At 48.5% G+C, this 26,853-nt stretch overlaps 10 protein-coding genes across 10 annotated transcripts; 7 read left to right on the forward strand and 3 right to left on the reverse strand.

Moving 5' to 3' along the window:
- Positions 1 to 412: 412 nt before the first annotated feature.
- On the reverse strand, positions 413 to 2,272 carry N7466_004882 (uncharacterized protein; the record flags this gene model as incomplete). The annotated part of the gene is made up of 2 exons (XM_057164279.1): positions 413 to 482; positions 540 to 2,272. 2 exons carry the CDS (start codon positions 2,270 to 2,272, stop codon positions 413 to 415), a joined length of 1,803 nt encoding a protein of 600 aa, XP_057022960.1.
- A 636-nt stretch (positions 2,273 to 2,908) lies between these two features.
- aarA (L-aminoadipate-semialdehyde dehydrogenase) lies at positions 2,909 to 7,557 on the forward strand (the record flags this gene model as incomplete). Its single annotated transcript, XM_057164280.1, has 5 exons — positions 2,909 to 3,406; positions 3,473 to 4,946; positions 5,000 to 6,993; positions 7,065 to 7,189; positions 7,260 to 7,557. Coding segments are annotated over 5 exons (4,389 nt in total), but the record flags the coding sequence as incomplete, so codon positions are not given.
- A 619-nt stretch (positions 7,558 to 8,176) lies between these two features.
- On the forward strand, positions 8,177 to 9,046 carry N7466_004884 (carbonic anhydrase; the record flags this gene model as incomplete). Its single annotated transcript, XM_057164281.1, has 1 exon — positions 8,177 to 9,046. One exon carries the CDS (start codon positions 8,177 to 8,179, stop codon positions 9,044 to 9,046), a length of 870 nt encoding a protein of 289 aa, XP_057022962.1.
- Positions 9,047 to 10,087: 1,041 nt separating this feature from the next.
- On the forward strand, positions 10,088 to 12,559 carry N7466_004885 (ATP-binding protein; the record flags this gene model as incomplete). Its single annotated transcript, XM_057164282.1, has 4 exons — positions 10,088 to 10,163; positions 10,230 to 10,490; positions 10,546 to 12,167; positions 12,224 to 12,559. The coding sequence occupies 4 exons, from the start codon at positions 10,088 to 10,090 to the stop codon at positions 12,557 to 12,559; spliced, it is 2,295 nt and encodes a 764-aa protein (XP_057022963.1).
- Positions 12,560 to 12,768: 209 nt separating this feature from the next.
- Positions 12,769 to 14,109, reverse strand: N7466_004886 (uncharacterized protein; the record flags this gene model as incomplete). The annotated part of the gene is made up of 1 exon (XM_057164283.1): positions 12,769 to 14,109. One exon carries the CDS (start codon positions 14,107 to 14,109, stop codon positions 12,769 to 12,771), a length of 1,341 nt encoding a protein of 446 aa, XP_057022964.1.
- Positions 14,110 to 15,603: 1,494 nt separating this feature from the next.
- N7466_004887 (uncharacterized protein) lies at positions 15,604 to 17,619 on the forward strand (the record flags this gene model as incomplete). The annotated part of the gene is made up of 3 exons (XM_057164284.1): positions 15,604 to 15,687; positions 15,751 to 15,915; positions 15,991 to 17,619. 3 exons carry the CDS (start codon positions 15,604 to 15,606, stop codon positions 17,617 to 17,619), a joined length of 1,878 nt encoding a protein of 625 aa, XP_057022965.1.
- An 864-nt stretch (positions 17,620 to 18,483) lies between these two features.
- N7466_004888 (threonine aldolase family protein) lies at positions 18,484 to 19,578 on the forward strand (the record flags this gene model as incomplete). The annotated part of the gene is made up of 1 exon (XM_057164285.1): positions 18,484 to 19,578. One exon carries the CDS (start codon positions 18,484 to 18,486, stop codon positions 19,576 to 19,578), a length of 1,095 nt encoding a protein of 364 aa, XP_057022966.1.
- Positions 19,579 to 20,277: 699 nt separating this feature from the next.
- Positions 20,278 to 22,506, forward strand: N7466_004889 (transcription factor domain-containing protein; the record flags this gene model as incomplete). The annotated part of the gene is made up of 5 exons (XM_057164286.1): positions 20,278 to 20,309; positions 20,372 to 20,970; positions 21,032 to 21,608; positions 21,674 to 22,019; positions 22,090 to 22,506. The coding sequence occupies 5 exons, from the start codon at positions 20,278 to 20,280 to the stop codon at positions 22,504 to 22,506; spliced, it is 1,971 nt and encodes a 656-aa protein (XP_057022967.1).
- A 168-nt stretch (positions 22,507 to 22,674) lies between these two features.
- On the reverse strand, positions 22,675 to 24,123 carry N7466_004890 (uncharacterized protein; the record flags this gene model as incomplete). The annotated part of the gene is made up of 5 exons (XM_057164287.1): positions 22,675 to 22,990; positions 23,067 to 23,610; positions 23,712 to 23,748; positions 23,827 to 23,846; positions 23,982 to 24,123. The coding sequence occupies 5 exons, from the start codon at positions 24,121 to 24,123 to the stop codon at positions 22,675 to 22,677; spliced, it is 1,059 nt and encodes a 352-aa protein (XP_057022968.1).
- Positions 24,124 to 25,093: 970 nt separating this feature from the next.
- N7466_004891 (alkene reductase) lies at positions 25,094 to 26,651 on the forward strand (the record flags this gene model as incomplete). Its single annotated transcript, XM_057164288.1, has 3 exons — positions 25,094 to 25,348; positions 25,524 to 26,165; positions 26,313 to 26,651. The coding sequence occupies 3 exons, from the start codon at positions 25,094 to 25,096 to the stop codon at positions 26,649 to 26,651; spliced, it is 1,236 nt and encodes a 411-aa protein (XP_057022969.1).
- Between the last annotated feature and the right edge of the window lie 202 nt (positions 26,652 to 26,853).

Below are 26,853 nucleotides of genomic sequence, written 5' to 3' on the forward strand. Positions count from 1 at the left end.
TGAAACATATAACCAGTGAGAGGGGCAAACAGTGCGGACGAGATCAATTATCGTATCTCGATAGGGAACCCCACCCGAGCTCCACCGTGGAACCCCTTGAGTGTCATGCGGGGATCGCCACCATCCGATAGTTGGGACGGGCGCCTATTAGAACCCGATCCATTACTAATTCCTAATTTAACGTTTTGAATGTTCAATGTTTGCATAACCCTTCGACATTCTATAGAAAAAATCCACGACGCCGGAAATGCTGGAGTACATCACAAAATAATACATATACCACACAACCTTGGGGTAAATAGCCAAACCAGAGAAGTGAAAAGGGTAAAAAGAAGAAAGAAGAAAGAAGAAAGAAGAAAGAAGAAAGAAGGGAGAAGAAAGATATAAAAAAAAAATACACATAAGTTAGCGCTCATGCTTTCGAGCCCGCAAATCCCCTCTCCTCCTCTTCCCATCTTTTGCGCTCAACAACGGACCGAGCCCTGAGAAGTAGAAGTTAGTGTATTGTTACAGCATGGGAGAAAGGGAGTTTGATTTACCGGTAAGCCTTGACGAATCGCCAAACCTCCGTATCAGCCAGGTTCCAGGCTTCAGCAACATTTCTCTTACTCGCACTTGCAGGCTCTTCACTGCTGATCACGTTCCTGGCCTTCTGGAGCAGCTCATACTCTCTGCCAACGCCTTCCTGGCTTGGGTTTTTGTTTTGTACGCTTTCCTTGTCATTGGCTGCGGTCGGGTCGATGGTACCGGTACGAGGAATCTTGAATCCAAATTGCCATTCAAACTCATCCAAGAGCTCAGAAGGAAGGCTCTGACCAGCTTCCGCAGGAAGAGATTCAACGGTCATCCACAGGGATGTGGCAACGGCCTGATCTCCAGCCACAACCTGCTTGAACGCCATGCCCCTCCAGGAGCTGCCCATCTCTGGACCAAGGTCTTCCTTGGTCACGTCACTTAGCCACGCATCTCGCTCAGTTTCCCGACGGATTTGGCGTGTGGTAACCTCGTCGGAGCTCTTTTGTAGACTGACAAGAGTGTATGGATGTGGTAGGGTGCCAATGGTGAAGAGGAAATTGGTCTTTTTGTAGGTAGACGGCTGACTAATGAGCATGGGCTGCTTCGAAGAGCCACAGGGACGGCAATCGGGAAGGTTGGGTGGGCAAGAATCAGGGACTGGAGAGTCTGGGCACTGGATGAGTGCCTTGGCCAGTCTCAATGCGGGTTCCACCAGGGCAGTGGTATGCTGAGGGAAAGGCTTCAACACAGCTAACCCGGCTGGGAACGAATTCTGGAAAGTATTGTGAAGGTGGGAATTGACTAGCTGTGCCAAAAGCAGCCGTCCATTGGACGGGCTGTGGCTCATTTTCTCTTGCAAAGTAGGGTAGCGAGAGTTGATAGTAGCATGCTTGTAATAAGCAAGGCTGCTGGGGCTCATTACCTTGAAGAGCTCTGGATTGATAAGGTCCCCAAAGGAAGTAGTTTTGTCATCCATCTTCTTCACAGCACCGTCAATTGCCTCGTCGATGCGCTGCTTCTCTGCCGAATAGAGACCGCCCTGGAAGTTATCGAACCGGATGATGAATTCAGGCTCGGTGCCTTGTCGGAGGGCTCTCAAAAGATCGTCGTCGTATCGTCCCATCGGGAAGCATTCGAAATCAGCGAGTAGTCCAGTTCCCATGTGACCCCATGCCAGCCAGCGGAAGATCTCATTCTCCAGCTCGGGTGAAATGGTGAGTTTCTGCACCAATTCATAATGCGGATTCTTCATCGCATCTCCCGGTGTCAAGACGATTGGCCGGAACCCCTGGGCGAACCAAGCTCGCCGCCAGGCCAGAAGAAGCTCAGCGTCGGCATTTTGATCCTCCTTCTGCTCACTGCTGGAGTGTTTTTTGGGATTGTATTTCGGATTGTAGTAGGTGTAGATCGGGCGACGATCATGCAGAGGGGGGAGGACGGAGCGATCTTCATCCAAAGTGATGGCGGAGGAAAAAGGGTTCAGCCATTCCCAGTTGCTAAACCATTTGGACTCGCCGCTGGTGCTGTTGGTTTCTACCGGCGGCGGTTCGTGTGAAGGGGCTCGGAATGTCGGAAGTTTGAGATCACTCAAGGAAGGAAGGTGCGGCTGAGGTAGATACTTGGCAGGACCTGAAACTGTTTCTTCTCCTTCGGCGGCGGTGGTATTGGGGATGGGGGAGGAGGAGAAGATAAATAGAAGGAGGGCAACAAAAACAATGATGGCCAAAAGAGCCGTGCTGCGATGCGGAATCATCATATGCACATCCGATCCACCAACAGACCTTTTACGCAGGTCGGTTGGTTAAAAAGATAATAAAAGAAAAGAGAGAAGTAACACGGGCCAAATTGGTGAAACGGCGCCGTGATACTGTTTGGGGATATGGTCGCCTCGAGGAACCGAATGCGGCGACTTCAGTCCAAACTTGACAAACGGTTGTCGAATCGGTCGGAATGAAACAAGAGATTATTCCATGAAATTTCCTTTGCGCCTGAAACTGCGCGCCCTTTATTCAATGATGTCAGTCGGGACAAATATCCCCTGAACGCGAGATCAAGACTGTGACGGACCACCTTTTTGGCCGCCTTAGGCATTCAAGGGCCCCATTTCTCCGCTTACATACTCATTCATTGTGGGACTAGTTAATAAATATTACGTCTTCAAGACCCTGTTTACGCTCTTGATAGTATCATACACAGATCTCTAAGGAGATGATGAATTTAAGCTTGGAAAATCATATCATAATTACCTGCAAGTCTCATATACAATTATCAACATTACACGTTAAGAACAGAATAGGCATACGATAAAACTCTCGCCATCATTGATCTATGACATGGATGATCACAGGACTAAGGCGGTGAGGAGGACTAGTTCTGTGTGGGGAAAGCAGTCCAGCCAATCACTGGACACCAATCACGGCGAAATCGGACTTTTCGTTGCCCCTCCGAGGGGATAGTTGACTCATTGTGCCTTTTACAAGTTTCCCGCAAACTTGTACGAAGCATTGTCACTGTCACAATCATGGTTGCGGGACAAGCTTTGTTAGACCGCCTGGAACGGTGGTCACAGCGTTTGAATAACTTGACTGTCTCACCATTGACTCGAGACTATCCCGACACACAGAAGCAAGATGGCAAACGCACCATTGAGGCCTTTGAGTCGGTGAAGCTCCCCAAGGACACTCAATTGGCCGTTAAGAAGCTCTCTGGAGCTTCCTCTTCTGACTTCACTGTGTTTTTGACTGCCTTTGTAGTCTTGGTTGCTCGTTTGACCGGTGATGAAGACATTGCCGTGGGTACCAGCGTGGGTGACGATGGCCGTCCATTTGTCCTTCGGGTCCCTATCAGTGCGTCAGAGACCTTCACTCAGCTGTATGCTAAGGTAGACAAGGTGAGATAGCACAATCTTGAATTTTTTTTTCCCCTTCCCATTTGTTCTAATTATAGTGCCTTCAAGATCTTCCAAGAAGGTGCCTCCGATATCGTGCCCCTCGGCAGTCTGCGTGCCTACATCCAGCAAAATTCCAAGACCGAGCAACCTCCCACCCTTTTCCGATTCGCCGCCTATGATGCTCCCGCCGCCTCGCAGGAATACCCTGCCAACACTTTCGACAGCACTGACTTGGTGATCAACGTGGCACCGGGCAGCTCAGAGGTGGAATTGGGTGCCTACTATAACCAGCGTCTCTTCTCCAGCGCTCGTATTGCTACCATTCTCAAGCAACTTGCTCAGATTACTATCAATGCGGCGGCGAACCCAGATGAGGCCATTGGCCGCGTGGACATGATGACCGAGGACCAGCGTTCTCTTCTACCCGACCCTACCAAGGATCTTAACTGGTCCAACTTCCGTGGTGCGATTCATGATATATTTTCTGCCAATGCAGAGAAGCACCCTGAAAAGATTTGCGTGGTAGAGACCAAGTCAAGCAACTCTCCTCACCGAGAATTCACTTATAAGCAGATTAACGAGGCTTCCAACATCCTCGGGCACCATCTTGTGCAATCCGGTATTCAGCGGGGTGAAGTTGTCATGGTCTATGCCTACCGCGGTGTAGACTTGGTCGTTGCTGTTATGGGTGTCTTGAAGGCTGGTGCCACTTTCTCTGTCATTGACCCCGCATACCCTCCAGAGCGTCAAAATATTTACCTGGATGTTGCTCGTCCCCGTGCGCTAGTCAGCATTGCTAAGGCCTCTCGGGATGCTGGTGAGCTATCGGATATTGTCCGTTCTTTCATCACCGAGAACCTGGAGCTTCGCACAGAAGTGCCTGCTCTTGCTCTCCAGGATGATGGAACCCTTACTGGTGGTACCGTCAACAGCCAGGATATCTTCGCAAACCAGGTTGAATTGAAGGCTAGCAGTGTGGGTGTCGTGGTTGGTCCCGATTCTACCCCAACCCTGTCTTTCACATCTGGTTCGGAGGGTCGGCCCAAGGGTGTCCGTGGACGTCACTTCTCTCTTGCATATTATTTCCCTTGGATGTCTGAGACCTTCAAGCTCACCCCCAACGACAAGTTTACTATGCTGAGCGGTATTGCGCATGACCCCATCCAAAGAGATATTTTCACTCCCTTGTTCTTGGGTGCCGAGCTACTTGTCCCTGCTAGAGAGGATATTCAAAATGAGAAGCTTGCCGAGTGGATGCAAAATTACGGTGCCACCGTTACTCACCTTACCCCAGCCATGGGTCAAATTCTTGTTGGTGGTGCCTCGGCGCAGTTCCCGGCTCTTCACCATGCCTTCTTTGTTGGCGATGTTTTGATCAAGCGTGACTGTCGTTCGCTTCAGGGCTTGGCCCCCAACTGCTTCATCACTAACATGTACGGCACCACAGAGACTCAGCGTGCTGTGAGTTACTTTGAAATTCCTAGCTATTCGAGCCAGGAGGGTTACCTTGACACTGTCAAGGATGTCATCCCAGCAGGCCGTAAGAAATCTCTGTACACATTTACCACAACGGAAGCTTACATTATATTACAGGTGGTATGCTGGACGTTCAGATGCTGGTTGTCAACCGCTATGACCCTACTCGTATCTGTGCTATCGGTGAGGTTGGTGAGATTTATGTGCGTGCTGGTGGTCTCGCTGAAGGCTACCTCGGTTCTCCTGAGATGAACACCAAGAAATTCTTGACCAACTGGTTTGTGAAGCCCGAGGTCTGGACCGAGAAAGACCAGGCCCAGTCTCAGGGTGCTAAGGAACCGTGGCGAGAGTTTTATGTTGGCCCGAGAGACCGCTTGTACCGTAGCGGAGATCTTGGACGATACACCCCGACCGGTGACGTCGAGTGCTCTGGTCGAGCTGATGATCAGGTGAAGATCCGTGGTTTCCGTATTGAGCTTGGTGAGATTGATACTCACTTGTCTCGGCACCCTCTTGTCCGTGAGAATGTCACCCTGGTCCGACGTGACAAGTTCGAAGAGCCAACCCTGGTCAGCTACTTCGTTCCTGATATGAGCAAGTGGTCTGAGTGGTTGGAGAGCAAGGGAATCCAAGATGACACCTCTGCTGAGGGTATGGTGGGTATGCTGCGACGCTTCCGTCCTTTGCGTGACGATGCTCGTGACCATCTCCGCAGCAAGCTCCCCACCTACGCTGTGCCTACTGTCATCATCCCTCTTAAGCGTATGCCGTTGAACCCCAACGGTAAGATTGACAAGCCAGCCTTGCCTTTCCCTGATACCGCGGAGCTTAGTGCCGCAGCCCCTCGACGCCGCTCGTCGGCTGTCCAGGCGCTGTCTGAAACTGAGCAAACCCTTGCTCAGATTTGGGCCAAGCTTATCCCCAACGTGACTTCTCGCATGATTAGCACCGATGACTCGTTCTTTGATCTTGGTGGGCACAGTATCCTTGCGCAGCAAATGTTCTTCGATTTGCGTCGCAAGTGGCGTGGTATTGACATCAGCATGAACGCTATCTTCCGCAGCCCTACCTTGAAGGGTTTCGCTGGTGAGATTGACCGTCTGCTTGATCGAGAGTCCTTTGCGACCACCGATGATCCTGATAAGGGTGCTGCGCAGGCCCACAATGTGCCCGACGATGAATACTCCAAGGATGCTCGGCAGTTGGCCAGCGAGCTCCCCGAGAAATTCCCCGTGCGGACAGAGCCTATGCTCGACAGCGAGCCTACCGTCTTCCTTACCGGAGCTACTGGCTTCCTGGGGGCCCATATTCTTCGTGATTTGCTCACCCGTAAGTCTCCCTCTACCAAGGTTGTCGCCTTGGTTCGTGCCAAGAGCGAGGAGCTTGCTCTTCAACGACTCCGATCTACCTGTGCTGCTTATGGCTTCTGGGATGAGTCCTGGGCTAGTGACAACAAACTTCAAGCCATCTGCGGTGACCTTGGCAACCCTCAATTTGGTCTTTCGCAGACCCTGTGGGATGATCTCACAAACCGCGTCGATGCTGTGATCCACAATGGTGCTCTCGTTCACTGGGTCTACCCCTATGCCACTCTGAGACCCGCCAATGTGATGGGTACTATCGACGCTCTTAAGCTGTGTGCTAGCGGCAAGGCCAAGCAACTTGCTTTTGTCAGCTCTACCAGTGCCCTCGATAAAGACTACTACGTTCAAGAGTCCGAGCGCAGCCTTGCAGCCGGTGGGGATGGTGTCAGTGAGGATGATGATCTCGAGGGCAGCGCCGTTGGTCTCGGTACAGGTTACGGCCAAAGCAAGTGGGCCGGTGAGTACCTCGTCCGTGAGGCTGGTCGCCGTGGATTGAAGGGAACGATCATTCGCTCCGGATATGTGTTGGGTGACTCTACCACCGGTACTACCAACACCGATGACTTCCTTATCCGTATGTTGAAGGGTTGCATTCAGTTGAATGCTCGCCCCAACATCAACAATACCGTTAACATGGTTCCCGTGGACCATGTGGCTCGCATTGTCATTGCCACTGCCTTCCACCCTCCTTGCACTCCCGTCGGTGTTGCCCATGTCACTGGTCACCCACGTCTTCGTTTCAACCAGGTAAGAAGAACTTTCATCTACCTTATACACAGAAAAAAAGCAACCAATCTAACCTTCTTTCCCTTATGCAGTTCCTTGGCGCTCTTGAACTCTATGGCTACAATGTCCCCCAGACTGACTACGTTCCTTGGTCAATGGCCCTGGAGCAATATGTCAATGATGGCCAACACGACGACAAAGACTCTCAGCATGCTCTGTAAGTATTCTCTTGTTTCTTTTCCTCTGATCACAGTTTCATTCTAGTAGCAGATACTAACCCTGAACAGCATGCCACTTTATCACTTTGTCACTTCGGACCTTCCTTCCAACACCAAGGCTCCCGAGCTATCCGACACCAATGCCGCTGCGGCTCTCAAGGCCGATGCCACGTGGTCAGGGGTTGATGTGTCTGCCGGTGCTGGTGTGACCGAGGAGTTGGTTGGTCTGTATGCCTCTTATCTGGTGCAAACCGGATTCTTGCCCGCCCCGACCCTCGCTGGGGCCCGCCCTCTTCCGCTTGCCCGAATTACCGAGGAGCAGAAGAAGACTTTGTTGAGTGTTGGTGGCCGCGGTGGTGCGGCTTAAAAGCTGTCTTACATACTGTATATGCGTTCTGAATTCCATGTCGCGTTTCTTGCGCACCCCACTTGACTAGTTTGTAGAAATGAGAAATGAAAATATTTTAAGTCATTAGTGAGAAATCATATGTTTCCGCAACAGCAAGAACCAAGATGCTTCACCGATCGTGCCGATCTCGCCGTTTTTCCCAATTTTGATCGGGAAGGTTCGCCCACACGTTCGCCCACTCTAAGAGAGGGACCTTGACCCCCCTCCCCTTTTTCTCGTATCGGAATTTTTCTGGTCTATTAAAAACCCTCCTGTTCTTTTCTCCCCTTGACATTCCTCGTCAATCGTCAACACTCGGTTTTAACGTCATGTCTGAAGAAGGTACGTGGATCGGCGTTGAATTTTAAACTTCTTAGCGGCTTTTCCCCATCCCAATTGTTTTTTCTTCTTTCCCCAACATCTCTTGTCTCATCCCCCCGCGGAACACCGGATACGGCACGGCGCACACCGAACCAGTTGATCCCTGGAGTCGACAGGCAGTGGTGTTTGTTTTCTAGATATCCTTGGAGGCCGAGGGTACATTTTCATATCCTGTCATTGGCTCCTTCCTGATTACCTATCCCCCCCACCGTTCGTCATGAACGTCGCACGATTGGCCGTGCGACCTAGCGCAGTTGCTCGCACCCTCAAGGCGGTGCAGAGCAGCGCAGGCCGCCAGCCATCGAAACCCTCTCTTTCCTCTCACTTCCCTCCTTTTTCTGGGCGTATTTCACCTCGTTCCTCTCCCTTCTCGACCTCCACTCCTGCTTGGTGCTCCAAGCACAGCCCCTCCAGCACCGCCACCGCAGACGCCGATCAATCTAACACCTCCAGTTCAGATCGCTACTCGTCCGCTCTGCGACAGAACAAGGAATGGGCCGCCCAGACTGCCCGCGAGCACCCTGACCTTTTCCCTACCCTTGCGACCGGTCAACAACCCCAGATCCTGTGGCTAGGATGCTCCGACTCCCGCTGCCCGGAGACCACCCTGCTGGGTCTGAAGCCCGGCGATGTTTTCGTGCACCGTAACATCGCCAACATCCTGCACCCTGGTGACCTGAGCTCGGGTGCAGTGATTGAATATGCCGTGCAGCACCTGCGCGTCAACCATGTTGTGGTCTGCGGCCACACCGCCTGTGGCGGTGTCGCTGCCGCTATGGGCAACAAGCAACTTGGTATTCTGGACCCATGGCTGCTTCCCCTGCGCCAGGTCCGCAACCGCAACCTTGCCTTGCTGCAGAGCCTGTCCGAGGAAGAGGCGGCGCTTAAGCTCGTTGAGCTTAACGTCCGCGAGGGTTTGGACGTTGTCAAGCAAAAGGGTGCGGTTCTCAACGCGATCGAGGAACGTGGACTCCAGGTCCACGGTCTGATCTACGACGTTGCTTCCGGTGTCCTGCGGGAATTGGACACCCAGGATTCGGAGGAGGTTATCAAGTCTCGGTTGACAGCTTTCGCTGTTCGTGATTAGATGACTTTTTTTTGAGGCATCTACGGAGCCGTCTACGGAGAATTTGGAGATTTAGGCGCATGTGATTTGTGGTAGTGAGGGAACAACATAGACCAACCATTTCTTTTACTTTTGGTGTTATACAGTTGGAAGATGACGATTGAACGACATTTTCCGAGTACTTTGGAGTATAACAGCAATCCATCGTGCAATTTTATATTTAATATGCCCATTGATCTTATTATTGGAGCACTCAGTCATAAGATCACACCAAACCAAAACTACTGTATAGGCTTCATTCTCTGCTATAACATGTAATAGCTCAAAGATAACTAAGCATAAGACTCGGAGGCAATATGTATTCCAAGGTTGGCGATGACACGTGCATACATATCAACCCCCGACTCCCGATTGAGAGTCGGCGAGTCAACTAGGTATAACCGATGAGTAAAATCCCAAGTACTGATTACAAGAGTCATACTAACATTGAAACCAACATTCGAACCTTGGCAGGTCAGCCTCACTTTCAAAAGTCCCAACAAGCCACAGCACAGCCCACCCTAGGGTCTTTCCCCCATAATCAATCGTCATTCGTTCGTAAAAGAAAGGACATTGTTTCTGAAGCCAGCAAAGCTCTTCTTTTCGGGGACTTAAAACGGACTGGTCAAGATCCCAACTTCAGGCAAAGTGTGGTGACTCACGAGGCTCTGCTGATTACTCGGTGGGGCTGTTGCTGCAGATCGACCCGCTGCAAAGTGTATAGGCCTATGGAGAGCCTTGCACCAGCTCAGTGACTGTTGTGTGATACAGGCAGCATTGCAGACGTGGCTGCCTTGTTGTCTGTGCAGCAGATTACAATTATATTTAGGATAGTGTTTCTGCTGTTCCTCTTCCTGTTTTCTTTTCACTCTCACTTTTCTGATCTGAAACGCCTTTCTTTTCCTTCACCACTTCACTACTTTCCCCGCATCTGAGTCTGTCAGCGACGATTTTCCTTCTGTTATTCCTCACTTTTCTTTACTTACTTTACCTATTTCCATTGTGTTCCACTGATTTTGCATCATGGCGCAAGAAACTAATACCTCAGTGGTTCAGAGTACCACTACTCCACCAGTGCCTAATGGGAATCATCAGTCTGGTAAGATTGGCTTGGCTTAGGAGCAATTTGGCACTACAAAGAATCTATCTGACACTGAGCAAATAGCGGCCGCCCATGATTTGACCACCCAAGAATCCATTGAACCTACTACTGTTCCCCATCACCCCGTTACAAACGGTAATGCTATTAATGGTATAACGGCAAACGGCACTGTCACCAACGGAACAGAGACACCTATCAGGGTCACAGCGCTAGAATCTGGTAAAATTTCCGATGAGCCCAAAACAAACGGCGTGCACGTAACAAATGGGAACTCTTTGAAGAAGGAGACGAACGGGATTTTGATAAACGGAGACAAAAAATCCGGTAAGTCCTGTTACATTGTCAATACTAGTTTGTCTTCTTTGCTAATATTTCCAAGACGACAAGTCCGAAGAAAGAGTCGAAGAGAAGGTCGAGGTTAAGACGACTGAAACCAAGACTGAAGAGAAGTCTGAAGACAAGACTAAAGGCAAGGCTGGAGACAAGACTGGAGATGAGGATAAATCCGAAGTCGAGAAGAAAGAAGAGAAAAAGTATGAGCCTCATGGTTCCATCTGCGATATCCACAAACTCTACCAGACAAAGCCCGACGAAAGCGGAAACACATCATGGACCAAAGACTACCCTGAGAGTCTCGTTGCACCAGCAGAGGATGAGGAGTCTGCGCAATATGCCTTGATTGTGCGCAATGCCAAATGCTATGATGGACGCAAAAGTCTGTCAGTCCATTCAGTCATCGTCCAGAGCGATCCACTCAAGAAGTTCTTGAGCAAAGTACTAGAGAACTACCCCGGCGTCACCACCACACTGGAGCGACTCGAGTTCCACAGTCCTTTCAGACCCCTAGTACACCGCTGGGAGCAGTTTGTTCAGTTTCGTGACGAAGAACAGGACCCCACGACTAAGACACACGTGAATCTATTATACAAGGTCCTTGAGGAAGAACTCCGCGATGATATTGCCCGCAAGAAGGACATGATTCGCAACGGTGTTATTACTCACGCTCTGATCTGGACTATTTTCGAGCCCGGTAATGAGATCATTGCGACTGCCGGGGGTAGGACCCGAGCGTTTAAATTCCATGACGATGCGGTCGATTGCCGGACAAAGGCATGGATCATCACTGGCCAATATGTGGACTTTGATGGTGAAGACTTTGGATATCGAGAGGAAGACTTCAAAATTTTCCCTTATATTGGAACTGCTCCTATCACTTCGCTCGCTGTTTCTCCTCTTAAGTACCATGCTGAGAAGGAATCCATTCGAGAGTCTTTGATCACACGGGGTAAGCTCTGGGAGTCCTACAAGGGTTACAAGTACAAGGCCTACGAGGGTGTCGCGAACGGGTTCTTCAACGACGAGATTGTGAAGTATCATGTCAACAGTCGAATCATCATCGATGCCGAGGCCTTCAACATCTTCCATCCCACAGAGACGGTTCGTGTCTATGGGGAGTCTGACTGTCCCCAAGAATTGACTGAGACCGAGTGGGTCACTGCGAGTCCTATGGTACACGGGTACTCAATTAAGGATAAGGAGTGGCTACAGTTCTATTTGGATAATTCCAAAGAGATCGAGTGGAATACTAAAGCCTTTGACTCCCTGGTTCTACCTAAAGGCCAGGAAGATTTCAAGGATCTCATCCTGGCTTTTGCCAAGGCCCAGTCTAAGCAGCTGGACAACTTTGATGACATTGTCCAGGGCAAAGGCCGTGGTATCATCATGCAATTGAGTGGTCCTCCGGGAGTGGGTAAGACGTTGACTGCTGAAAGTGTCGCTGAGGTGATGCAGGTCCCTTTGTACTCTATGAGTGCAGGTGATCTAGGGATTAGTGCGGAGAGAGTGGAAAGGAGTCTCAAGGATATCCTCCGAATGGTGCCCAAATGGGGTGCTGTTCTACTTCTAGACGAAGCCGACGTGTTTATGGAGGCACGAACTGCATCTGATCTAATGAGGAATGAGCTGGTGTCGATCTTCTTACGAATGTTGGAGTACTATGAGGTAGGTTTTCCTGATTGGTCCATCTGGCATTGATCACTCACTAATTCTGCAAACAGGGTATCCTATTCCTGACGACCAACCGAGCAGAGAACATTGATCCAGCATTCGAATCCCGGATCCACGTAGCGCTTGCCTACCAGGATCTTGACACAACCTCTCGACATATGATCTGGTCTCAGTTCATTGAGAGAACAGACAACACCGAGGAATTCACAAGTGCACAAATTGATAAGCTGTCCCTGGTCGACTTGAATGGCAGGCAGATCAAGAACACCTTGAAGACTGCGGGTCTACTTGCTTGGTCACAACAGGCCAAGCTTGGATATCAGCATGTTCAGACCGTGTTGAACTTGCGGAAGAATAATGCCCACAAGCCCACATTCTATATTTGATTTGCTTTCAATACCCACTATTAGCTCAGATTTCTTCATCTTTATTACTAAATAGGCACATATATCCAATCCACAACCTGTCTGTCTATGTGTACCTCGCTCCCAAACCAATGTTTCTGTTTTATCCCTTGATCCGTCTCCTGGAAGGTATAGAATTTTTTGACATTGACAAGGTAAATCAGCTGAGATCAAAGTATCTCGCTCAAATCTTAAAAGTCGAATCTTTGAGCGTACCCTGCAGCACGCTGAGCAAGCTGAGACGCCCGCTCCTCAGAAGTCACAAAAACTGTGTCACTGGGTAAAACAGAGGATAGCTCCGAAAGCTGAACAACCTGGGTTGTAATGCTCGGTGAGTCATCAGATGAATCCGATGAAGACGTAGGCAATCCCTGCCAGCGCACCATGATTGTACCTTCAGTCAGCCCAGTTGTATTAAGCCAATTATAGACGCCCGGATCCTCTTCAGAAACAACAAAAGTATAGGTCCCATTTGTATTCGCCACAGCCTGCTCGCTGTTCAAGCTAACTTGGCTCGTTCCCGGGTCGACAGAGACCATCCAAGGATCTGTAACAGGGAAGACCCAGTAGGTCGAAGACCCCGGCGTAAGGGTAGCGACCAGAGTCTCATTGTCACTCAGGGTGAAATGTCCAAATGAGCTCGCTTGGCTGGTCAACGTTCCCAGGGTGCTTGATTGGCTAGGGGTTGATAGAGTGTTGACCGTGTAAACTGAAGTCTTGATTCCTAGAGCACCAACACCATAATCGACAATGGACTCTTGCAAGTCTAGTTTTGCCGCAGTAAGGATACTTGCGTCAGTGATGGGTGTCTCGGATGTACTACCAACCAGCTCTACGGAAAGATTGTCTGGCTTCTGAGACAGCCAATCTCCCAAGTTATTGCGGACAAACAGTTGTTTGGCTAGAAGAGTGGATTGGATGTGGTTCGTAGTGTTATCAGTAGCTGCAGAGCTATTGATAGTGATGGTGTACGATCCATCTGCGTCGATTATCAAGTCACTGTCTGACAAGCTTGCGATGGTATTCTGGGAGTTGGGATCGCTTATGAGGGAGAAAGTCACATCCGCTGGCCCTGGAGTGTAGCGATAACCCGTAACCACGTAGCTGAGGCTGTAGTCGATGGGGATGGTGCGGTAGATGCAGTCTGGGTTATCGTAGGAGTATCGCCCACCGGGGACGTCGAGTCCGAACCAATTGTGTGGTGCCGCATTGACCGAGTAGACCTTCGGGTAGTATGGGTCATTGTTGACGGCCTTCTGAATGGAGCTGAAGGTTAATTCGTCGATTGCGGCATCGAGGCTTGATAGGGCTTCGTCGCTGATGGGAAGTCCATGTGCTGTTTCATAAGCGGCTTTGGCTTCGGCTTTGAGGACGGTAAAGGTATTGTTCTGGTAGATCTGGATAGCGAGATCATCCAAGTTGCGTTGATCAGTTGTTGCGAGGGGGTTCTCATATGCCGCACCGGAGCTGGACAGCAACAACGCGACTACAGCCACGTTGGAGATCCGTTGGGGGAATGAGGAGACTTTCATTGTGAATATATACTGTTCAGGTTGAGCACCAATGGCCGTGCACAGGTGTCAATTTCTGTTGCTCCGTGATTCGAATAAATACGTTCCTTGATCTCTGTTAAATAGTAAATAAATTACGATTAGCCAAAATGATGTTTTTGATTCTTGTTATTGCGCAAGGCCACGAATCACATGCCACGTGCATGTATAGATGGCTTTAACCTTGAATTATCCCGGAAGAAACAATGCATGGCCTCGCTTAGAGCTTAAGCGAGGTGACGGTTCCAAGCCATTGCTACATAAGCTAGAAACAAGCTACTATGGCATCATCGGCAGCGAAGTAAAAGTTCGTTGCGCAGTAGCCAAGCATGAAAGCCGAGGACCTGCCGGAACCCCGCTTCGATGTTTGTATTGTCAATCCCGGGCATAACTGACGGCATAAGGTGAGCACTTTGCATCAATCCCCATTCATAATTTTCCATCCACTTAACCATATGGAAAATTCGAAATTCGCATTTGATTAATTAGATCGTCAGGGCCAGCAGAATTGTGGGGTTCTATATGTATACTGTAGATTCGATTAAAGTTTGAATGTCTCAGAATTCCCGTTGTTGTCTTGGAAGATGGAGCCCAGAGGTTGCTAGTGGCATGCTTGATTACTTTCTCTGTGGCTTTCTAGTACATTGTCGAAATGATGATTATGATCAATTGATGCTCATTCATTTCTAAAAAAAAAAGAAAAAGAAAAAGTAAACAATCACATGACATTTATTTTGCCACCTCTTACCGTTGCTGGCAACTTGCTGCTAATTTCTCCTTGTCCACTTTGTCCACTTTGGCTGGGCATTTCTCGGCATTTCGTCACTTGTAATGTTTCTTGGACTCATCAATTTATTCGATTGCGTGTCCATTGACGATCAGGTTATCACGAAAGTAATTGTACAAGTCAATTTGGTATACATGGTGGGCTATTTCTTTTCTTTCTCGAGAATGACCCAATGCCGACCGGTAGTTAGTTAAATGGTGTTATACCCTTGTCTTTGTCATGCGCAACCAGACCCTTAAATGGCATCATCTGCGGAGTATAGAAAGGTGCCAAGATTCAACTAGTCCAATCAAATATGATATATAATGTTCCTTATACTCCAATACAACTTTGAATAGAAGCATTTCAATTTTTGATCTTCATTGCTGCGCCCCGTGTTTGATTTTCCAAACAAGGGCAAGGCACCAAACAATCCGAGCATGCGTCATCAAAAGCGCCCTGAGAGATAATTCCCGACCCCTATTGGCTCCACTGGGGTCTAGAAGTCCCCATGTCCACCCCAAAACCGCCCTTTGCACTTGCCGCCACGGCTTTGAAACCCCTCTCTGGTTAATGAGTGCCCTGGTGTTACGGATCTGCCGATGTGATCTGCGCACTGCCCTTTCGTCCCCTGGCCACTCGCTGATTCCTTATTCCTTCATGGCTTTTGTTTGATCCTTGTCCGTGTCGCTCTCTTCCACATCACCATCATGTTCTGGCTGGGCTTATTACTGTTGCTCACGCAAAATGTCGTCGCTTGGCATTCCGACGATGATCTGATGTCCTTTGTTACGGTATAGCCTTGCCCAGACACCGATTGCGGATCCACGAAACTAATCCCATTCATCTTCTCTTAGCTCCCGGATGTCAGAGCTGTCAAGTTCAATGTCGACTATGAACACCGCGATCGTGTTAGCCCGGGATACTGGTTTGTCTCGCCCTATTTGCACATCGCCCCCGATCAGCCCAGCAGTCTCTACGAACAATACCAAACCGGGCCCCATATCTACGACCAGGATGGTGTACGTGTTGATCTTTATCCTGCCATCTGTCGCGAAAAAAACAACTGACCTCAATTCCTTTTCCCCCATAAATAGCGCCTTGTCTGGTCCGGAGCACCCATGTTTGACAACCGCAATGTCTTTGATTTCAAAACAGTCACCCTCAATAACGAAACATACATCTCTTGTATCTTGCAATACAGTTATGATGGGCGTGAACGAGGATTTGGTATGATCCTGGATCAAAATTACGAGATTTACCGGAAAATTCCATTGAGGAGGGATTTCGGATCATTCGACATCCACGAGTTCAGAGTTCTCGATAATGGCGAATCAGCTTTGGTCACGGTTTATCTCTCGGAGGAAATCACCCTGGAAGCCTATGGCCGCCCCGAGGAAAAGACCTGGCTGGAATACGGTGGTTTCGCAGAGCTTGATATTGATACTGCCGATGTTCTCTATCACTGGAATACGTTTGCAGAGGTCTCGCTGGCGGAAACCGTCCATTACGATCCAGGTTCTCGCGTTGAAGGGCTCCCTGGCTGGGATTATGTGCATATTAACTCTGTGGATAAGAACGATAACGGCGACTACTTGATCTCGTTGCGCTTCACCAACACCATTTACCTTATTTCCGGTCAGAGTGGAACCATTATGTGGCGTTTAAGAGGACAGGGAGAGAGTGATTTCGATCAAGATTTCGTCTTTTCTAAACAACACGATGCCAAATTCCTTGAATCATCGGGAACACGACACGTCATATCGTTCTTGAACAATGCGTCGGATGAGGATCGCTCCGATGAAGAAATCTCGTCGGCCTTGGTTGTCGAACTGGAAACTGGCACAACCCCCATGACCGCCCGCGTTCTCAATCGATACAATCGACCTGACAGGAGCCTCACCCGCCTCCGAGGCAATGACCAGCAATTGGCCAATAAGAACATGTTTGTCTGCTGGAGTCAAGGCGGCTACATTTCTGAGTTCTCACCCGAGGGAGAAGTTTTAATGACCGCCAGGTTCACATCAGACCGGTTCTCTAGCTATCGCGCCTACAAGTCCGAGTTCACAGGCCGTCCAAACACCCCTCCGGATCTTGTTGCTTCCGTATATGGTAGCGATGAGACGAACCTCGTCACCACGATGCACGTCAGTTGGAACGGCGCCACCGACGTGGCCATGTGGAAATTCTACGCCCAGGCCTCCGAATTCGAGAGTCCGGTATTCATCGGTAACGTCTCCAGATATGACTTTGAATCCATGTTCATCGCCAGCGGGTACATGGATTGGGTGTCTGCTGAAGCAATTCATTACGACGGTCACGTCATGGGCACTTCAAAGGTGCACCGAACACAAGTTCCGGATTGGAAGACTGCTGGATATTCGGCCTACGCTGGACGTCCGAGACCGCAGGATCCCTCCAAGCTCGCACCCGCTCAGGGTGGTATTTCGAGCAACAAGGTAAGTGACCCGAGCCGTCTTGAGTCACAGGGTGACACGGCAGATACTGAGGCTAGAAAGACCATTCAAATGCTCTCCAACTCCTACGCCACTGTCCGCCGTATCGGCGGTCTCTTTGCGCTTATCTTGCTTCTGGCAGTGATGTCTGGTATCATGGCCAGCTATCTGCTCATTCGTGGCTGGCGGGTCCGGCTTTATAACCGCGTTCCATTGGAGGAAGGGAACCCAGAAGAGGAGGATCGTCTCAGACCTGAAATGGCCGAGTGATGTCTTCTTCCTTTGGGGAGTTCGAGTTTCGATTCCTACCTTGCATGGATATTTGGAGTTTATTGTATATTATCGGTTTATCTGGCCATGCAACAATGCCATTTGTAAATAGCCTGGGTGATTTTTTTTTACTGTCCATCTTTCAGCTGGTGTTTAATCATCTATCTGATATCTTCGAAAGTCGCAAGAACGTGTTGTGATTTCGTACAGCTTCATTTCTTTGTGATCCACTCTGATTAAAATTTTTTTTCAACATTAGCCTCTCCCGAGAGCGATAGCCCCGTTATCAACCAACACTTGGAATGTCGACAGCGCAAGGGATTTTAGATCCCCATGACTCGGCTTCGGCCCAATCGATTCCACATTCCCTTGTTCACTTATTCCCGTGTGGGCAGAGCAAACTGAACTCTTCAAGGCACCGAATCATGTTGAATACTGGATTCTCCGGATTCCCAGGACTGCCCCGGTTTCACGAGCCCCTCCAGCCGCGAATTACCCCTCTTTGCTAATGTTTATAATGGATCAGCAGACCCAAAATCTTGATCAGAATGCTTCTCCAACTTTCTGGCCCACAAATTTGACATGATTTTACATGATAAGAACCCGTTTACGCGCAAGGGATTCCCGGATCGCGGGTCTCGGGAATAAATCAACATTCCCGAAATATCGGCTATCATTCCCGACCTTATCTTTTTTTTTCCCGAACGTTCTATTTAGTCCACCGTGACTCAAATTTGCCATCCACGAATTGCGTAATAGTTTTTAAAAAACAATTGCTGGTCTTTGTGTGGGAAATTTATCAAAAATCTTTCTTCAATTCACCTCTTCCATTCAACATTGGATAACAATTATATATACGCCACAATGCCGTCAACCAATCTCTGCCAAGACGAGACATGTCCTCCATACAGTCTTATGGACGACTATAGCGAGGGAGCTCATCCACAAATTTTGGAGGCTCTCCTGCGCACCAATTCCACTCAGCAAGTTTCATACGGTGGCGACGATTACAGCAATACCGCCAGACAATTGATTCGCGATAAAATCAATTGCACAGAAGATGAAGCCGATATTTTCTTCGTGCCCAGTGGCACATCAGCGAACTTGATTTCAATTGCAAGCTGTCTTCGCCCTTATGAGGCAGTTATTACCCTGGAAACGGGCCACATTGCCTGCAAAGAAGCCGGTGCCATTGAGGCTACGGGACACAAGCTTATCCTTGTCCCACCCGTTGACGGCAAGATGACGACGGCAAGCCTGCAAAAGGCCATGCAGCAAAATCAATTCTTCCCGCACATGGCTAAGCCGCGCCTTCTTTATATCTCCAACGCATCGGAGACTGGAACAGTCTATACGAAGCGTGAATTGAGCAGCTTGTCTGCTCTATGCAAGCAATTGAATCTTCTTCTTCTGGTGGATGGCGCCCGAATTGGAACGGCACTGTGCTCAAAGAAGAACGATATGACTCTCCGCGATATCTTTGATTATTCTGATATTTTCTGGATCGGTGGAACCAAGGCTGGTGCCCTTATGGGAGAAGCCATCGTTGTTAAGAAGGCATTGGCCGAGGGCTTCGTTTTCCACCTCAAACAACACGGCGCTTTGCTGGCGAAGGGTCGTATCATGGGTGTTCAGTTCATGGAGCTTTTCCGCGATGATCTGTTTTTCACATTGGCTGGACATGCGAATGCAATGGCCGAGAAGATTTCGGCCAATTTCGAGCTTCTGGGACATGAACTCGCGGCAGAGACTGCAACAAATCAAGTCTTTGTCACACTTCCTGAGAATCTGGTCCGCAGGCTGCAGGATCGATTCCGCTTCTATATTTGGGAGCAGCTTGATGATGGACGGGTTATGGTCCGTCTTGTGACCTCTTGGGCTACGGATGAGCTGCAGGTTGATAAGTTTAATGCATGGGTGGCGCAGTGGACTGCGGCATCCAAGGAGTTTGCTACTTAGAATTGCGTTGCATTGATATCAAGACACATACATAATATAATTAATTAACATTTGAAGTCCAATATTTTGACAATAGAACATTCCAAGAAACGTCCAGCGGGATCAATCCATGTCTCCTTCCAAGGTTGCTACTCCTCAAACTACTAAACAATAAACTGTAAACCCCGCCCTGGGCGCTAATGATTAGCGGTAAATAATACAGATATAAGAACGTTTTAACGCGAAAAAAATCAGAGAAAAAATCAGATAAAACCTTGGAACGCGACACGAAACACGATACAAGCAGTGAAAAAAAACAGTGAACAACATATGTATGGTTGAAACCCCGTGCTAAAAACCCAACATCCAACATTGGCCCAAAATCTACCACTTGGTAGATCCACCATTTGCCTCAATAACAGACGCATCGAGCAATGTCAAAAAACATGCTCACAATTGAACCAAGTGATTTCAGCCAGAAAGAACTTGGTCTGATAGATAATCTAAGATAGATTATTGAAGTCACATGATTGGTAACAATGACACCTTAAACTTCTGGCGCCCAGGTAGGTAACACCTTCTCCGTTGAACTCACATGGAATGCAACCTCTGTCACAACATGGGTCGGGAATTGAGCTTTTGATAATTGGGAGAGCCATCATTAATGCATTCTTGATGTTATCTACTTAAAAGGGCATTGATCGGCCTTCCAAAGCCCAAATGAGGCTGTCAATATCTTGTGATGCGTGTCGGTGAGATAAGACCCATGCAAGATCGAGAGCTCAATTACTGCAATGACTAACCACTATCATAGACGGGCAAAGGTCAAGTGTGTCCATGAGGGCAACCCGCCTTGTCAGCGCTGTCAAAAAACCAAGAGTGACGAATGCGCTCTGACAGACCCTCGAGCTTCGAAGCCAAGAACAGGCACAGGTGTGCGGCGGGGAAGCACTGCCAAAGCTAGAACAGGGCAGAAGCGACGAGCAACCACTGCAGTGTCTCCAGATACTCACCCTCAACAAGTCCCTCGTCCGGGGCTTTCGCGTACGGTTTCCGAGAGCAACGAGAATCCCATCTCATCTTTATCACCATCCATTGTCATCACAGCCGTGGAAATTTACCGAAAGAAGTTCCCCATTACGAATTTCTTGCATTATCCGTCTTTGATCTCAGATGTCTCATCTGATTTCTCATCAATTGATCCGGTTTTCGTTGCCTCCCTTCTATCTTTGTGTGTGCGTTTCATGAGCGGAGATGGGGTCGCCGATGAAGAAACATATGCCGGCTATGCACGTAAACATCTCGCTCATCGTGTCATGGAGGCGCCATCCCTTTATCTCGCTCAGTCTTTGGTGATGATCTCGTTCTATGAATGGGGAACTGGTCGGCCTTACCAAGCATGGATGTATAGCGGTATGTGCATGATCATAAAAAATGACCATTAAAATGTGTGCCATGAGCTAATTTTCTCTAGGCATGGCTACCTATATGATACAGTCACTACTTAAAATGTCCGACGATAGTATGGAACATAATCCACACGAATTCCATGCTTCTCAGACCCAGTACGAACAGCTTGTTCGTACCTACTGGTGTTGCTTTGCTCAGGATTGTGAGTTGAGCTCCGGTGCTCGACAACATTTTGCATTATCCTTTTCTCAAATATCGGTACCACTTCCCATCAGTGACCGGGATTTTACGTTCAATCATGTGCCCGAGAGGAGATTGATGCCTGCCGATATGAACGATCAGTGTTCTCTGGCAAGAAATTTGACCATAGAGCATGGCCTGACGATAGTGACGCGCGGATTTGATATATTCGTGCGAATTCTGAGATTTGCGAACGAACACCGTCGCGCGCTAGCATCTTTGGGCTCGGAGGATTCTACATCGCCTCTTCTTCGGACTTGGCAGCGACTTAAGGGAGAGTTGGATGAGTGGAGATCTCTACAAGATATGACCGTTCGATACCCTGCGACAAGCGCTCAGGCACATGTTGCTCTCGGATACGGAGAGCTTTTTGCCTACATCAATCTAATATACTTTATGAGGTATGCTCGGGAGTTATTGCTTTTTGACACGGACACTCTCAAGACCATCAGACTGACCCCAACAGCGTATTGTTTCTCCATCGCGATCGCTTCCTTTCCAATCTCAAACCCGACGTTGACGTTTTTCATGACATGAATGATGATGAACAGCAAGAGCCCGGGACTATTAGAGAACTTTTTGCCGCCGTGCAGAATATCAGCGGAGTACTATCAGCCCTAGAGGCATCAGAGGCACCAGTCATGACCCCCTATTCAGGTTTCAGTGTCTTTGTAGCTGCACACATCAACATGTACGGGACCATTGCCCCGATGCGATACCCCGGCGGACTTGAGCGAGCAGAAGAAGAGAAAAGCAAAAATCTCATATACCTTGAGCGGCTAAGCCGATTGTGGCCCGTTGGTCGAAGCTGGGTAAGTGTCTATTTCTGAAGACCCTTTTTATATTTTAAAGCTTCAACTGACAAGTCGACTCCATTTCCAGTGGCGAACTGTGCAAGAAGCAAATCGATTCTATGAAACTGTCAAGAGCACTCAGACACATACTGAGACTGGTATGCACAGTCCCCGACGTTTTGCATTGGCAGGTGGTTTGGATGAGTACGGCGATATCCGCTCCCGTCCCAATCGCGAAATGCATATGACTAGGACCATGGCTACGGGACCGGGCGAACCCGACAATGCGCCTCAGTCTCAAGATCGGGTTTTATCATCTCCCGTTCCCGATAGTGAAACTACGTTTCTTTCTCGTGAGCACGCTGGACTCGCCCACGACTTTGAAACGGATATGTTTCAATGGCCTTTTATCGATGCATCTTGGTCTGCTGGGTTTGACGCGGGGCTAGACGGACTATGGCACCACTCTGGGTTATTCGATGCGAATCCTTCCTTCAAATGTTGAGATAGGTAGCAGGATCCTTGTTTTCTTATATCAAAGGACATGTAGGTAGGTCACGGACGAATGTAATGACAGAAGGAAATTTTCTATTATGAGATTATTCTATGAATAGACTGCAGTTAATGTTAACCAAAATTATATAATACATTCATCAACGTTATCGACCAGCACTTATCGGCTGCCGCTATCTGCACTGGCACTCTCGACAGTCTGCTCCACGGCGACGGTCTTTCTGATACCTTCGAACACACCAGACTCATTCGCCTCCGGACCGCCGGCATACGAGATGAGATGGCTCTGATCGCCAAAGTTGGGAGGCTTCTCCCATGCTGCTTTGGAGTTGGTTCCAGTGTTCCGGTCGGCCAGTTGGACCTCGGAGCTCTGGTTGTAGTACTTTTGGGAAGAGTAATTCTTCCGGTAGTAAGCAATGAGAACATTGCAAACGGGGAGACAGGCGCAAATCAGTCCCACACCACCCTCGGCGTTACTAAGAATAAAGTTAGCATGCAAGTACCAAAAAGAGTATGAGTAGAAAAGAAAAAGCAGGAAAGTAAAACACATACCCCGATAGAATAACATCCATGAAAACAATAGTCTGGTTTGCAGAGTTACCATCCCTCAGCACCAGCACCAATCGATACAGACTGAAGGCCGTAGCGAGACCACCAGCACCCAGCAGACCGATAACGCGGAGCTTCCTGTTGCGCGACATTTGTAGGGACCAGGTCAAGGGCAAGGGGAGCACGAGAATGATGATATCGCTGACGACACTGATGACGGAATCGGCAATCAGGGCAGCAGTTTGATCCAGACAGGAGCCGTCCACTGCATCTCCGAGCCAGTATCTTGGGATGGGGGCGCACATGCGGATTTTGACGATGAGGGCCACGGCGTAGTATGTGCAGAGACAGCCGAGGAAGCCGTAGATGAACCAGACTTTGCCACGGTAGGGCTTAAAGATGCGGGTTAGGATGGAGAGAAGGGCGATTTTGACGAAGAGAGCCATTGGGCAGTAAAGGATAGTGGCGATATAGCAGAACTTTTTGAATTGGATTATGTCGGCGTCGGAGACGTCACTGATGTTGTAGCCGCCGCCATATTTGCCGACTGGGGGAGTAATTAGTTGAGAGGTTCTTTTTTTTTTTTTTTTTTTTTTTTTTTTTCCAGATGTTGAAAATGGGTAAAGGTTGTTGATGTTTGACACTTACTGAACATGCCGACTACACAGTATCCCATGAATAGGGCCTGGATAGGGTTGGTTAGTCATATGCGCAGGGTTTCCGATCGGGATCGCGATGGCGTTTTTCAAGGTTATTAACATACCCAAGCCACAGTACAGGCAGCTGGAGGAAAGACCCGATTAGTATACATCCCCGTGAATAGATCGGTTCAGATCAAAAAGAAAACATGGAAAGCTAAAGAGCCTCCGGGAGAGAAAAGGGAGGCTTAAAAAAAAAAAAGAGAGAGAGAGAGCTTACCATCTTCAATTCCCAGACTCTGCTTAAACCGAATTCGAGTATAGAAGCGCAAGGCCACAAAGGCGGTTGTTATAGGAAGACATAGAATCTGGGTGACCAGGTTGACGGTGTGAATGACATCTTTGGGATTATCGATCGTCATTTTGAGATATCAAACATGGAATGGGATCTGGGAAAAACAATGGGGATTGACAGATTAAGAACAATGGAGCTGAAGGGGGCAAAAACTGGAGTCTATGTACGGGTTGTATGGGGGAATCGAAAGGGAGTTTGGACCTCTTGGGTTTAGGGTAATTACCATGGTTCCAGCGCGTATTCCGTGCAGTAAAGTTGCAAAACAGTGAAAGGATTCGTTCTAAGTGGAGATCTTAACGCTATTGATCCCACGACTCAATGGTCCCGGTAGCATCGAGGCCCTGGGAACTTTACAAACTTTACTTTTTTCTACTGTGGAGGTTTGGAAATTGTCCCTTAATGAACCAATCCCGATCTCCTAACTGGAATCCATTACGTGGCCGGGGAACATCGGGAGCATCGGGGATGGTTCTTAGTGTAATCCGTGTGGTATCGATAGCATCCACTCCCGAGACTGCGATTGGATCTGATATAGTGGATCTTCAATGCAGTGACAGTAGTTCAAAGTCTGGTTCCCACGTTCAAATTGAATGTAGCCTTCTTAGCTGGAAACACGGGAATTGTGGGTTCCTGGTCTAAAAATTCCCAAACCCTTATCGTTCTAGCCGAATTGACACATTTGACACTTTGATAATCCCAATTGACCCCCAAAATAGGGGGGAATGCCCCAGGTGAGAGGGGAAAACAGACCTCGGGAGGGGTTATTGCCTTGTGTGAATGAATTATTTCAAATATTCACTAAATATTGACTAAATATGAAACTAAATTACGTGCCAAGTTTGACTCCAATTTTTTCTCTTCCTTTCTCCTATTTCTCTTATTTTATCTATGCGATTTCCCTTCCAAGGTTCCGCTTGAAAAAAAAACAAGCCCCAAAAATCCTATATTCGAAACCAAAAAACATTGAAAAGAAGAAAAAAGACTAAAAAGACCAAAAAGATCCCCCCAAAAAGTATATCATTCAAAATCCTTCGGCTATGACCATTCATTATCTCCGCGAAGGCTCCGCCTTATTTCAGCCCCTGTCGATTGCCAATGGCGGCATCACCCTCAGCCACCGCATTGTTCATGCGCCTCTGACCCGTAACCGTGGAGTGCCAGAGAAGTCTATTAGCACTCCCGAAGTCCCCAATCGAGTTTGGATCCCTGGTGATTTGGTGGTTGAGTACTATTCTCAGCGTGCCACCGATGGAGGCTTGATGATTTCCGAAGGTATCCCACCTTCTTTAGAGGTAAGATGAAACGAGTTCCCACTTCAACCGCCTCAAACCTAAACGCATTTACCTTTGGGGCTTTGTTTTTTTTTTTTTTTTCTTCTGTCGAAATTGGCTGCTCTTCGGCAATTCCGAAACCCATTTCCGTGACGTGCAAGTTCATTTTGATTAACCTTGTTTTTTTTCCCCTTAGAGCAATGGCATGCCTGGTGTCCCGGGACTATTCACCCCCGAACAGATCGCCGGATGGAAGAGAGTCGTCGATGCCGTCCATGCAAAGGGCGCTGTCATTTACTGCCAGCTCTGGCACGCCGGTCGAGCCACGATCCCCCAGATGACTGGATCGCCGTCCGTGTGTCCATCGGCAAGCGTGTGGGACTCACCCACTGAGTGCTATTCCCATCCCCCTGTCGGATCCACCGAGTACTTTTCGGTCCCATACGCGGATCACCCACCTATCGAATTGTCGGTTGCGCATTTGAAGCGAACCATTCAAGATTATTGCCAGGCTGCAAAGGCCGCCATGGATTTAGGGTTTGATGGCGTGGAACTCCATTGTGGCAATGGTTATCTTCCCGAGCAATTCTTGAGCTCCAATATCAACAAGCGCACGGACGCTTATGGTGGATCGCCTGAAAAACGGTGCCAGTTTGTCTTTGAGTTAATGGACGAAGTCGCCAAGACTATTGGTGATCATAACTTGGCAATTCGACTTTCGCCTTTTGGTCTATTCAATCAGGCGCGTGGGGAGCAACGAGTTGAGACTTGGACTCATCTGTGTGAGGGTTTGAAGAAGAACCACCCAACTCTATCTTACGTTAGCTTCATTGAACCGGTACGTTCCCCTGTCAACTTGACTTTACTTTTGTTTTTGTTTGAGTTTTGGTTCTTCTCTTTTTCTCTTTTCCTCTTTTCCTTTTGTGGCTTTTGGCTTTGCCCCCCTATCGGAAAATTTTAAGATTTTCACTAATGCTCGAACCAGCGGTACGAACAAATCTTTAGCGAAGGTGAGAAAGATGATTTTCTTCAAAGCTGGGGCTTGAAGGATGTTACTCTGGATCGTTTCAGAAAGATCTTTGGTGAAACCCCCTTCTTTTCAGCTGGAGGCTTTGATGACCAAAACTCTTGGGGTGTTTTGGAATCAGGTAAATATGATGCTCTCCTTTACGGTCGTTACTTTATCAGTAACCCAGATCTGGTGGAGCGGTTGAGGAAGGGCCTCCCCCTGGCTCCGTACGACCGGACCCGTTTCTATGGGCCCTTTGAAGACAATGAGTTCCACTACACGGACTATCCGAGTGCTGGGCAATCCAAGGCTTAGACATATAGACAGCGATATACTATGATGATATACGACAAGCTTTTGTTCAACGTTAAAAAACTGTAAATGCAAATCATTTAGCCGCCAACGCCACTATGCAGCCATCCAGTCTCAGGCTAACTTCAAAGGGGAAAAAGAAGAGAAGAAGGCAGTACGTAAAAGAAAACAAGGCTGAAAGCTAAACGAACTAAACGAACCTGAA

The sequence above is a fragment of the Penicillium verhagenii genome, assembly GCF_028828195.1.
Source record: "Penicillium verhagenii strain IBT 33310 chromosome Unknown utg000005l_segment0_segment0, whole genome shotgun sequence".
Classification (NCBI taxonomy): Eukaryota; Fungi; Ascomycota; class Eurotiomycetes; order Eurotiales; family Aspergillaceae; genus Penicillium; species Penicillium verhagenii.